Source organism: Mandrillus leucophaeus, unplaced genomic scaffold (assembly GCF_000951045.1).
Source record: "Mandrillus leucophaeus isolate KB7577 unplaced genomic scaffold, Mleu.le_1.0 Scaffold78, whole genome shotgun sequence".
Classification (NCBI taxonomy): Eukaryota; Metazoa; Chordata; class Mammalia; order Primates; family Cercopithecidae; genus Mandrillus; species Mandrillus leucophaeus.
In genome coordinates, this window is record NW_012108474.1 from 2,454,836 (window position 1) to 2,466,849 (window position 12,014).

Here is a 12,014-nt window from a genome sequence, read left to right on the forward strand (position 1 = left end):
GGGAAGAGGTTTGCCAGATGGATGGGGAACCCTGGGACCCCAGACCAAGGCAGAGGCTGTGTGGACTTGGCAGGGCGCTGGGAGGACCATCTTTAGGTTTGGTAGCACAGGTTTCGGGGAGAAGGCCTGACTGCCCCCCACCTGCACCCCCCCTCCCATCCTCAGACTTGGCCCAGGTCCCTCCTCAGGTCGAGATCTGACCCTAATGGGGCGAATTCCTCTTGAGCCTTGCTGGGGTCATGTCCCTACTGGGATGTGGAGAAGCCCCCGGCAGAGGCCTCCCCAAGTCTCTTAGGAGGTCCCTAGCTGCCACACCATCTGCTTCCCTCCCAGAGGAAGCCTGCTGTCCACTGTTGGGGGGTACGGACGTTAGGGAGGGTCCAGGATGGAGGTAGCTGCCCTCATTCCCTACTGAGATGGCCACTGTGCAGAAGGACAGAGCGGCCTGAGCCTTTCAGAGGTAGAGGCTGGGTGTCCAGCCCATCAGGGTCCCTGGCTCCGCTGAGCCTGCAACCCCTCTGACCAGGTCAGCTCAGGGCAGACCGGACTCTCCCTGACCCTCCTGCTTGTCCTAGGTCATGCTGGTGGGGGACTCGGGCGTGGGGAAGACCTGTCTGCTAGTGCGATTCAAGGACGGCGCTTTCCTGGCGGGGACGTTCATCTCCACCGTAGGCATTGACTTCCGGGTGAGTGGAGGCCCCGGCCCGGCCCCACATCACCCCACGTCCTGCCGGTGCCCCTGAGCAGCAAGTTCTCTGTGATCCCTGTGGTACTGACAGGCTCAAGCATCCTGGACCCCAGGTGGAATGCCTTAGCCACCAAGCTGCCCGCCTCGACCTCCCAACACCTGGGCTGGTGGCTGCACCCGACAAGCAGAGTTAGTTGCCCTGTGCCAGGGGCTGGCATTACCCAGGGACCACATCCTGTGCCTTGGGGGAGGTGGACGCTGCTGCCCACAGTGTGGTGGGTCAGAGGAAGTGAAGGGGCATGTCCACTTGGGGCCAGCAGTGCTGCCTCAGTACAGAGGCCTTGCCGGGCCCTAGGAGCACGTGCTCCCTGCAGAGCCTGAGCGAGGGTGTTTCCAGGGTTTGCCTAGGGGAGAGGACCCTGCCCTTGGGTGAGGCCACCCCCTCCACTACCAGCCCGAATTCCTCGTGCTGAGGTGCTGTGCTGAGGTGCTGTCGTATTCTCAACAAATCTTAAGTTTGCGTTTTTCTCACCCTTTAATTACAGCCAGTTAGAGGGAGGACGGAGGGAGGGCTGTCCCAGGGACAGGAAGAAGGGCTCCCTCAGTCTGGGGAGCTGTTCTCTACCCTGTCTGGGAGTTCCAGTTCCCCTCAGGTCCTCTGCGATGGACAGAGGACTGAAGTGCCCGAGGCAGGCAGGCCAGTCCTGTCTGGTCCCCACTTCCCACCTCCCTCTTGGCTCTCGGGTGGGTGGTAAGAGGTGAGGCCATTTGGTTCGCACTCTTGTTCAGGGTGCTAGGGAAGGCGGTGTCCTCCCCAGCCCAGCAGATGGCCCTGCCTGGTTCCCGGGAGACCCAGAAGCACTCTGACAGCAGGAGCTCAGGCTGAGGGAGGTGGCACGAGTTCCAGCTGGCCCGGACCTCAGGCTGCGACTGAAGCCCCCCGCCCCCACCCCAGCAGATGGACTGGGGCCAGACCATTCCCTGCCTACGTCTAGTCCTTAACTGGGAGGGCCCAGCCTGGGACGCTGCCAGGCAGTTCTGGGATCTATGGTTACTGCCTTGGGTCCGACAGGCCCAGGCCCAGCCCTGACAATCCCAGCAAAAAGAGGCTTGTAATGTTTTATTCTTTTGAGACAGGGTCTTACTCTGTCGCCCACACTGGAGTGCAGCGGTGATCATGGTGGACTGCAGCCTCCAACTTCTGGGTTCAAGCCATCCTGAGTTTTTTTTTTTTTTTTTTTTGAGACGGAGTCTCGCTCTGTCGCCCAGGCTGGAGCGCAGTGGCCGGTTCTCAGCTCACTGCAAGCTCCGCCTCCCGGGTTTACACCATTCTCCTGCCTCAGCCTCCCGAGTAGCTGGGACTACAGGCGCCCGCCACCTCGCCCGGCTAGTTTTTTGTATTTTTTAGTAGAGACGGGGTTTCACCGTGTTAGCCAGGATGGTCTCGATCTCCTGACCTCGTGATCCGCCCGTCTCGGCCTCCCAAAGTGCTAGGATTACAGGCTTGAGCCACCACGCCCGGCCCTGAGTCTTTCAAATTAGCAAAAAGAGCTACTGGGGAGGCTGAGGCGTTGCAGCTCGTTAGTTCCTGCAGCAGCCATGTGACTGGCACCCATTTGCACATGGGGAAACCGAGGCAGTGTCAGTAAGAGGCCTGGTGGGGTCATGAGTTCAAATAAGTCAGCACAAGAGCTGCGGGGAGAGGCCCGCACTTGCGGGTGTGGGTGAGGCCAAATTGGTTTAAGGGAACCCTGCAGGGGCTGGGCTGGACCTGGGAGCTGGGAGGTCTTAGGGGACGGGAAGCTGGGCAGGAAGGAGAGCCATGGGACTCTGAGGGGGTGGTAGTGAGGCTAGTGGGGATAGAGGCTGGGCCCGGCCCTTGCCAGAGCTGCCTGGTTCTGTCTGTTTCAGAACAAAGTTCTGGACGTGGATGGTGTGAAGGTGAAGCTGCAGGTAAGGTGACTGGCAGAGGGCAAGCTGGGGGACAGGGGATGCCAGGGAGGGGCTGGACAGCCTGACCAGTGCCTGTTCGCTGCAGATGTGGGACACAGCTGGTCAGGAGCGGTTCCGCAGTGTTACCCATGCCTACTACCGTGACGCTCATGGTGAGCCCCTGGGTACCCGGGCTGGTTGGGGGGGCAGGGGCAGGTCTGAGCACCTGAGGGTGCAGGTGATGGTGGATGTCCTCACTGCCCTGTCCCCAGCTCTGCTGCTGCTCTACGATGTGACCAACAAGGCCTCCTTTGACAACATCCAGGTCAGTGGCCTTCCCGGTGGGGTGAAACGACCCTGATACGGCCTGACCCACCCCAACCTCCTTCTGGTAGATGGCATCAGGGTTCCAAAGGACCCCACTGAGAGTAGGGGGAGGGAAATGACAGCCTTCTGGGCTGGAGGTGGCCCAAGTGGAACTGAGTGCCATTCCAGCTCCCTCAACAGGACCCTTTGCATAAGGGACCTGTAAGGTGGGCCTCCCTATGTGATACACGGGGGATTATCACTTCTAAAGACAGGTATCCTGGCCAGGCATGGTGGCTCACCCGAGGTCAGGCATTTGAGACCAGCCTGGCCAACATGGTGAAACCCCATCTCTACTAAAAATACAAAAATTAGCCGGGTGTGGTGACACACACCTGTAATCCCAGCTCCTCAGGAGGCTGAGGTTGCCGTGAGTCAAGACTGTGCCGCGGCACTCCAGCCTGGACGACAGAGCAAAACTGTCTCAAAAGAATAAAACGGGCCGGGCATGGTGGCTCACACGTGTAATCCACCACCTTGGGAGGCCGAGGTGGGCAGACCATGAGGTCAGGAGTTGGAGACTGGCCTGGCCAACATGGTGAAACCCCTTCTCTACCAAAGATACAAAAAATTAGTTGGGTGTGGTGGTGCATACCTGTAATCCCAGCTACTTGGGAGGCTGAACCCTCCCAAGGTTCTCTGAACCCGAGGAGAATAGCTTGAACCCAGGAGATGGAGATTGCATCATTGCACTCCAGCCTGGGCAACAGGGGAAGACTGTCTCAAAAAAAAAAAAAAAAAAAAAAAAAAAAGATGAAATAAAGACAAGTGCCCTGTACAGTGTGACCTGGAGGGCCAAAGTTCTGGGGCATGGGGCAAGCCATGGAGGGAGCCCCAGCCTCGTCTGCTGCCTCCCACAGGCCTGGCTGGCCGAGATCCATGAGTATGCCCAGCACGACGTGGCGCTCATGCTGCTGGGGAACAAGGTGGGAGGCCCGGTTGTCCTCACATGGGTCACAGGGCAGGGCAGGTGAGGGGGCAGGGGCCAACCATGGGCCAGCTGTCACCAAGACCCTGTGCCTGGGCCAGGTGGACTCTGCCCATGAGCGTGTGGTGAAGAGGGAGGACGGGGAGAAGCTGGCCAAGGTGAGTCAAGGCAGGGGGGTGGTGAGGGGTTGCCCCTGGAGGCCACGAGCCTGGGCTGTCCCCGCCAGGCCACCACCTGGCTGGCAGCAGCTGTTTACAGGAGTATGGGCTGCCCTTCATGGAGACCAGCGCCAAGACGGGCCTCAACGTGGACTTGGCCTTCACAGCCATAGCAAAGTAAGTCCTGCCAGTCACCAGGGCTCCCCCAGCACAGGGCCTAAACCCTCTTATTGGAGTCCAGGTCATCGTGTCCCCTTGTCACCCCCACTCCGCAGGGAGTTGAAGCAGCGCTCCATGAAAACTCCCAGCGAGCCACGCTTCCGGCTGCACGATTACGTTAAGAGGGAGGGTCGCGGGGCCTCCTGCTGCCGCCCTTGAACCTGGCTGAGCTCAGTCCTCTGGAGGAAACCGCCCAACCCCCAGAAGACTGGACAGTCTCCAGGCCCTTCTGACTTTGTTGCCCAGTGGCCAATACCAGTGTCTGTTTCCAGGAGCCCCAGGTCAAGCCTTGCCCCTCCCTCCTCCCAGCAGCAGTCCCAACAAGCAGGCTTCTGACAGCCCGTGGCCCACACACTGGCCACCGTGGAAAAGCAGTCTTCTGCACGGGAGGGGGCGCGGCATGTGGACAGACTTTGCCACGGTGCTCTGCTGCCCCCTCCTGGGCACACCCAGGTGAGGGAGGGCTGGGGCTGGCACCACGCACAGTGCCTAACCCTAGAAAAGCCATGTTTTCACCCGCACACACTGCTCAGGCAGGTAAGGGAGGTCGCCTGCCCACGCCTGGGACAGAGGGCTTCACTGCTAATCACATCGTGCATCTGTGTGTCCTGGGAGCTACCTGCTCCCAGTCCACCCTCCAGGAGGCTCTGGCTCAAACAGCAATAGGGTTTTCCTCAGTGACCTTGGAGGATGCCTGTGGCCTTGTGATGAAACGTGGGAAATCACAGAAACGCCAGAAAACGACAAATGCCAGCCCAGCCTGGCCACAGCTGAGGTCTGTGATTTCCCAGCACGCTCCACCTTGCACTCAACTTGGCCTGTTGATCGCAAGCCTTTGTTTTCAGTCCTAGTGAATAAAGTTGTGTTTTCTGAAGCGTCTGTCTCATGTATTGAAAAAAATCCACTTCTAGAGCAGATGCTAGAGCTTGAGAGACTCAGCAGGGCCCAGAACCCTCGGCAGGTGTGTGGGTATCACTCCCCCATGGCTGAGGCCTCCCTGGAGAGGAACATGGGAACCCTAGGTGGTGTCAACTTCCCTCCACAGATCTCAAAGGCTTTTTTGGACTCACCCTGGGGCAAAGGCATGAAAAACAGTATTTGGCTGGGTGTGGTGGCTCACACCTGCAATCCCAGCACTTTGGAAGGCTGAGGAGGGTGGATGACCTGAGGTCAGGGGTTTGAGACCAACCTAACACGGAGAAACCCCGTCTCTACTAAAAATACAAAATTAGTTAGGCATGGTGGTAGGCGCCTGTCATCCCAGTTACTTAGGAGGCTCAGGCAGGAAAATCGCTTGAGGCGGTGGTTGTGCCATCGCACTCCAGCCTGGGAAACAAGAGTTAAACTGTCTTAAAAAAAAAAAAAATTACGGGCAGAAATGGCGAAGGCAATCCCAAGAGATGGAAAGTCACTGGTAACGAGTTTCCGTTCCGTTTTCATGTCTGTACACTTTCCCAAGATTGCCTGTGGATAAGCCAGACCTCCGGGGTGCCACAAGAATAGGAAAATAAAGACACTTGAGAGAAAACCGAATCAACTCACTACCTTTGCTTTATTGCTAAGCACTTCAATCGCCACAACGCCCACCTTACCGCTCGGCCCTCCGGATTGAGGTTTACTTAGGTTCAAAATTTGCAGCCGGCTGGCGACGAGACCTGAAAGTCAGACAACGCCAAAACGTAGACGTAAGTCCCCACTCCCTCGTTTCGGGCAACACTTGTTTCCATTCTCAGCCTGTCTCCGTCAAGAGTGAGCACCCCCAAGCCTCAGTCTTGCAAAATAATCAGACTGCAAGTGCACTTTTCATACGAGGTGTCAGAAGTCAAAGCAATTCATCACAGGCTTGGAGAATAGGGGAACCCAGACCCGGCCCAGTCTTACCTGCAGGTAGCTGAGGGTCTGAGATTCAGGAAGAAACGTTTAAACACTAAGGGACAAAGTGGAGCCTAGGCCAAGGCTGGACGCCCGGGGACCAGGCCGGCCTGCAGCTTTCAGGCCGCCCTCAAAACCACGCTCGTGGCCCAGTTCTTCCCTGGATCTTAGCACATGGCGTACGCATTAATACAACTCTCCCGCTTCGCACTCGACCGCAAAAGAATGGGGGTGCGCGAGGCTCAAGCTTTTATAGAAACTTTCCCACCTCTGTCATTGGGCTATCCTGGCGGAAGTGCCCGCCTTCCCCTGCCGCTGGTACGCCCCGCTCCCTACCGCGTTGTTTCCACCAATCGTACCGTGGCATTTCTTTTGGCCGCGGTCTCTCGGACCCAGAACCGAAGCTCCTCCCTTATGCAGAGTCCGTGAAGCCTAACAGTGAGTGACGGATGAGCAAAGCCAATCAGACATCAATCTGCAACATAGAGTGATTCTGAAGCCGCCAATCCCGCCCCGCGACGACGAGGCCGCCGGAAGTCGTAGTTTCGGAAATGCCGCGCGTGAGGCAGCCGACCGGGCCCCGAGAGGTGGGGAACTACAAGTCCCGGCGGGCGCAGCGGCCGAGCGCTTCCGGCTCGCGCGTCCCGTCCCTTTCCCGGCCGGCGGCCGAGGGGGCATCATGAAGCGGGCTGGCAGTGCTGCCGCTCCCGGGCGGCCGCGGGCGGGTGAGTGTCCCCGCGGCGCGCCCGACCCGGAGCTCGCGCCTCGGGGCCGCGCAGTGGGGCGGGATCGGGCGCGTCGAGGTCGAGGCGAGGCGAGGGGTCGGGCGGGGGAGGGCGGGGCTGAGACGGTCGGGGTCGGGGTCCGGGTCCGGGTCGGGGTCGGAGTCTGCGTCGCTGTCCGTCCGCCTGTCAGTTGTCCGTCCCTCGCTCCGTTGTGTTCTCGCGCGTTCTTTACTCATTCCTTTTTCCTGCATTCCCCGAGCCGCCCGGGTGCCAGGCACTGTTCTGGCCGCCGGGAGACTGCGGAGAACACGGTCCCAGTTCTCCTGTGATCGGCATCTGCTGCAGGGTTCCCCAGCCTCCGCACCATCGACCACGCGGTCCGGGTCGCTCTTTGCTGCGGGGGGCTGCCCTGTACATTGTAGGATGTGGAGCAGCCTGCCTGGCTCTCGGCCGCTAGATACCAGTAAACACCCGCTCTTCCTCAATTGCGATAACAAATGTCTCCTGCAGGACAACTCCCCCTTATTCCCGGTCTAGACAGACAGGGTGGTGGGATGGACAAGAGATAGTCAAAATCATGGGGAGCGGCGGTATGTGCTGTGAAAGAAAGAAAGAGGGTGCTGAAAAAGTGAGTACTGGTCGGGGGTGGGGGCCGCGCTACCGTTAGCCAAAGGCCTGATGGAGAAGCAGCCAGTCCCGGGACGTGCAGGAGGAGCGTTCCAAGAAGAGGGAGTCCGATGTACAAAGGCCTGGGGTGAGAAGGGGCCTGACGCACCCCAGCAAGCCCTGGCAAGTGGAGAGGCGAAGTCGATGAGGCCGGACCAGGTTCACAGAGTGCATGGCGGGGGTGGGGGCGGGGTTATTGTGCTTTCAAATGACTTGGGGTTGAGGAAGCGCTGGAGAGGCGGGTCCGATCTAGGTCCGGTAAAGAGCTTTCTAGCTGTGTGTGGACCACAGACTTCGGAATTCACTGGGGAAGCAGGAGAGACGGAGGCTAGGCCATCGTCTCCTAATCCCCACTGGGGTCCAGCTGTCACGATATGGTTGTCTTGAGCCAGGCCAGAGTGGTCAGCTGGGGCTGAGTCTGGAGTCCAGGAGAGGGGCCTGCTGGATCCCACCCTGCTCTTGGGGGTGGAGGGCTGCTTGCTTGCTCAGGAATTTCACGCCGCCCAGCCTGTCTGCCCACCTTTCTCACCACCCCTCCGGCCCCTTCCTGGGCACACACAGGCCCCCTAGCCCTCGCCAAGTGAGGAGCCTCCCTTTTCCTCATTCCTTCTCTTTGGGCTTCTCCCTTCCTAGACCCCTTTCCTGTGCCTCTCTGTTGGGAATATCCTGACTTCACTGCTCTGGGCATTCATAGTTCTCTGTGGAAGCCCCGGGCCCCGTGTCTTGATGGGGAGCAGTGGTATGGGTAGCCTGGTCGAGGGAGGGGAGGGGCCAGGAGTCGGCACCCCAACCTGATGCCCCAACCTGAGGGTCTCTAGTGAAGTGACTTCCACCGTAGCCCACTGGGGCCGAGTGTCACGATATTTCTGGAAGTGAATGGAAAAGTTCAGGGTCTTTGGCACCCACCGAAAAGTGCCTTTGGCAGATTGAGTGGCGATTGGTGGGGCTCCTGCCCCTCTGTCTGCCTGTGTCCCCCACCAGGTTCCTAGCTCCTCCCAGGTCAGATTTGCGTTCAGCCATCACATGTCCCCACCCTCCCGCATAGGGCCTGGCACCCCATGGTTGGTGTGACTCTCGGCCAGCTGGTTGGACAAGGAATGAGCAGTTTGGGGAAAGGAGGAAGATGCGGTTGAAGGGCCTCCTGGCCAGGAAGCATGGGCAGCCTGGCTCTGGGATGCAGCCGCTCCCCGGCTTGGCATGGGACTGGCTCAGGCACTGCCAGGGCTCTGGATATGTGGTAGCTGTGGACGAAGCAGAAGGAATGGGACTCTGGTCACCACGGCACAGCCTGGGCCAGCCTCTCCACCTTCCTCAGTCTCCATGGTCTGCTCAGCAGAGGAGCTACTGTCTGGGGCGCCTTCCCTCTTGACAGATGCATCTTCTCTTGGCTCCTTCCAGACGAGGGTCCGGCTCTACTCCATTTTTCGAGAAACTGGAGGCTGGGAGGGCAGGTACACAGCTGTAAAGTGGCAGAAGTGGAATTTGAACCGAGCTCTGTCTGAGCCCAGTGCCCGTTGCTTTGACCATGGTGTCACAGCATCTCCCGGACCGACGCCCTGCGGGATCAGGGAGGGCATGTGGGGAGGGCCAAGAACTGTTGGCTGCGTGTGTCTCGGTCCGGCCTTCTCGGTGGGTGGGCACCGAGGACTTCACCAGGCCCTCTGTGTGGCTCATGCAGGAGGAACCTGTGGAGAGGGACCCACCAAGCCCTTAGTCTTCTACAGATCTCCCGCTGCCCCCAGCCTTGCTCCCTGGAGGAGGAGGGTGCAGCCAGGTGGGGCAGGTGAAAGGGGAAAGTGAGCACTGGAGGCTGGGGCTGGTCATGTGCAGACCCGGACGCCCTCACCCAGCTGGAGGAGGCCAGCTGCCTGGAAACTCGGGGTGGAGGTGACGCAACCCCAGAAGCACCCAGGTGGGAAGTGGGGGTAGCGACGCAGAGGGCCAGGACTGAGGGGCATGGGACGGTGTGGGAAAGGAGGTGGCAGTGCGGTGGCACGCTGGCATGAGGGCGCTGGGTGGCTGAGTGGGTCAGACGGTCTCTGCCCTCACGTTCCTGTTGCCTCTTCGGGCCCAGATCTGGCCAGTGTTTGTGTCAGCTCCCTGCTGCTGCAGGGCAGAAGGAAGGAGAGAGCCCGGGAGACTGAGCCACACAGGAAGCAAATGAGAACATAGAGCAGGACTGGGAGACATGGGCTGGGGTGGGGGGGGCGCGCACTGCTGCCCTTGGCTCTTGGGCAAAGCTCATGACCTGTTGCTGAGAGTCTGAGGCCCACTTGACTTGGGTGAGAGCCAGGAATGCACTCCCCAGCCCGGGGCCGTGAAGCTGGGGTCTCTTCCTGTGCCCCAGGATACTCTCCCCACTCTGGATCCCAGCAGCCTCATCCTCCAGGAAGCCCTCTGGACTTCCCCTTGACTGGACCAAGTCCCCACACAATAGACAGCCATGACATACGGGAAAAAAGGACTGAGAGATGTCGCCAGCCCTCAAGGGGCCACGAGGGGCACCAAAAGGAATCTTTACTGTGAGGTTGGGGTAAAACCTTGGCCAAGCTGGGGGGACCCCCTCCCTGGAGCAGAGGGAGCTGTGGACACTGGGGAGGCTTGTCCAGGGCAAGACAGGCTTGGAGGCTGAGTGGCTGCAGTAGGAGCAGAGCTGGGGAGTTCAGAGGCCTCTGCAGAGCTGGGGCTGTGGGTGTGGGGGGCAGGGACAGGCGAGGGGGGCGCGGTGCTAGGAGGGAAGGGGGGCCAAGCTGGCCTCGGACCAGGACCTGCTGGGGTTCTGAGGGGATCCTGAGGACCAAGGCAGGCAGAGGCCAGGGACACCCCAGGGGCCTTCGACGTCACACCCTGCCTATTTGGGATGGAAAAAACGTTCTAAGGGACGTCAGGGAACAGCGGCGGAAGTGCGTGTGGCTTTGCTATGGCAACCAGGCCTGTTTCTATAGAATTTAGCGGCCTGGGCTTGGGCCGGGGGGGGGGCTGAGGCAGGGGCTGGGCTGGGGCGGGCAGTCTGTGGGTGCCCTGGGCAGGCTCTGTGATGCCAGAGGCCATGCTCGGAGCTCTGGCCGCAGTCCAGCCAGCCGGCCACACACAGCCCTGTGGCAGGCGGGGCGAAGGCTCCTGGAGCCATCCCAGGCTCCTCCCAGGGCAGTTGCAGGCCTCACAGGCACACCCACCCACGGCTCACTCCACACATATTCAGGGGACCCCCATACCCCACCTGCCCTGGGTTGCTAGAGGAGCTGCTTTCAGGCTGGGCCTGGCCTCAGCAGGGAGCTGCATCTAGAAGCCCCCATTGCCCCCACTCAGCAGGGCTCCCCTGGGCTGCTGCCAGGTGGGCGGGGACCCCTGACCCAGACCCCCCTCCAAGTGTGTCTGCAGGGAAAGGGGTGGGTGTCCGCATCCCTCATGCCCCCAGGGCGATGCCCCAGCAGAGCCCTCTAAGCCCAGCTTGCGGGGGCTGGGGAGAGGCTGCTGAGGGATATGCTGCAGAGGGGCTGGGGTGGAGGCAAAGAGGGGCTGAGGGAGACTTCCGCTTCCTTATTGTTCAGTGGCTGCCCCCAGGGCCCCGGAATCCCTGCTATGTGGATGTGGGGTGGACGAAGACCCTGGGCCTGAATCCCAGTTTCAGGTGACGTCAGGGAGGGGCTGCCCTGTGTTGGCCCCAGGAAGAGGGGACAGTGGGAGACCAATCCTACCCTTCTCTGCACAGTGCCGACCCATGCACCTCGTCCCTGAAGGTCAGCACTGGCCTTCCCCAGGGTGGATGCTGCGTTTCCTCAAGGACTTTTCTCTTTCAAAGATCGAATCCCCCTGGAGCATCCAGCCTGGGTGGTGCAGCCTGGGTGGAGCGGGCGGTGCGGACTCCAGAAGGGCGGTGTGGTGGGGACATGGAAGGAGGGGCAGAGGGGCTGGTGGGGGAAAGCCCTGTCTCAGTCCCTAGCTGCTCCTGTAGCTTCTCCCAGTTTGGGAAGAGGCTCCAATGCTATAGAGCACCCCCCACTTCCCCAGCGCTGGGAACTGGGGGGTGGAGAGACCAGAGCACTGGAGGGGAGTTCTCAGTCTGGCTGACAGTTTCCTGCTCGGCCAGCCCCAGCCTTGATGAGTGTGGGGTGGGAAAGAGGCACCCTCCCTCTGGAGGACAGGGCATGCCCCCAGGACAGCCTCCCAGCCACAGGGGTGCCAAGCTATTGCATGTCCCAGCTGTGGCCTGAGGGGTCCTCTCCCTACTGGGGAAACTGTTATTGCAAAACCCAGCCCCTGGGACTGGGCTGAGGGGAGGCTTTGGGCATCTTGCTCAATTCTGAGGTGCAGGGGTTGGATCCTGCCTTAGGGCGGGACACAAACGTTCCCTGGCCTCCAGCCCTGGGGTCCCTCCCACCTCCGTGTCCCTGGCTGGAGCTGAACACTGAACCCAAGTGAACTGGGAAGCAGCCTCCTGTGCAGAGCATCCCCCTCCA

The 12,014-nt window shown here is 60.4% G+C and overlaps 2 protein-coding genes and 1 long non-coding RNA gene across 4 annotated transcripts in view; 2 read left to right on the plus strand and 1 right to left on the minus strand.

Moving 5' to 3' along the window:
• The first annotated feature begins 575 nt into the window (after nucleotides 1-575).
• On the plus strand, nucleotides 576-5,165 carry RAB26 (RAB26, member RAS oncogene family). 2 transcript variants are annotated; one of them, XM_011966976.1, is made up of 8 exons: nucleotides 576-686; nucleotides 2,600-2,641; nucleotides 2,727-2,793; nucleotides 2,893-2,945; nucleotides 3,847-3,912; nucleotides 4,016-4,072; nucleotides 4,173-4,249; nucleotides 4,348-5,165. In XM_011966976.1, exons 1-8 carry the CDS (start codon nucleotides 579-581, stop codon nucleotides 4,448-4,450), a joined length of 573 nt encoding a protein of 190 aa, XP_011822366.1. In that variant the 5' UTR covers nucleotides 576-578; the 3' UTR covers nucleotides 4,451-5,165. The 2 variants fall into 2 exon arrangements, with proteins under 2 accessions (XP_011822366.1, XP_011822365.1); XM_011966975.1 differs by having other exon boundaries at nucleotides 578-686; nucleotides 4,016-5,165.
• A 659-nt stretch (nucleotides 5,166-5,824) lies between these two features.
• LOC105529750 lies at nucleotides 5,825-6,388 on the minus strand. Its single transcript, XR_001004562.1, has 2 exons — nucleotides 6,173-6,388; nucleotides 5,825-5,946 (listed from the first exon to the last, which is right to left on the minus strand). It is a non-coding gene; the product is annotated as an uncharacterized LOC105529750 (long non-coding RNA).
• Nucleotides 6,389-6,791: 403 nt separating this feature from the next.
• TRAF7 (TNF receptor-associated factor 7, E3 ubiquitin protein ligase) overlaps nucleotides 6,792-12,014 on the plus strand; it is a 21,914-nt gene continuing 16,691 nt past the window's right edge. The window contains exon 1 of the mRNA XM_011966977.1: nucleotides 6,792-6,888. The gene's annotated coding sequence lies outside the window, so the exon portion shown is untranslated. The remainder of the gene's footprint in view (nucleotides 6,889-12,014) is intronic.

Excerpts from the sequence above, each read along its gene's own strand:
- RAB26 (XM_011966975.1), top strand. The coding sequence starts at position 579 with ATGCTGGTGGGGGACTCGGGCGTGGGGAAGACCTGTCTGCTAGTGCGA. Across the intron at positions 2,642-2,726 it reads GTGTGAAGGTGAAGCTGCAG|ATGTGGGACACAGCTGGTCA; the intron begins GTAAGGTGACTG and ends TGTTCGCTGCAG. Across the intron at positions 2,794-2,892 it reads CTACTACCGTGACGCTCATG|CTCTGCTGCTGCTCTACGAT; the intron begins GTGAGCCCCTGG and ends CCCTGTCCCCAG.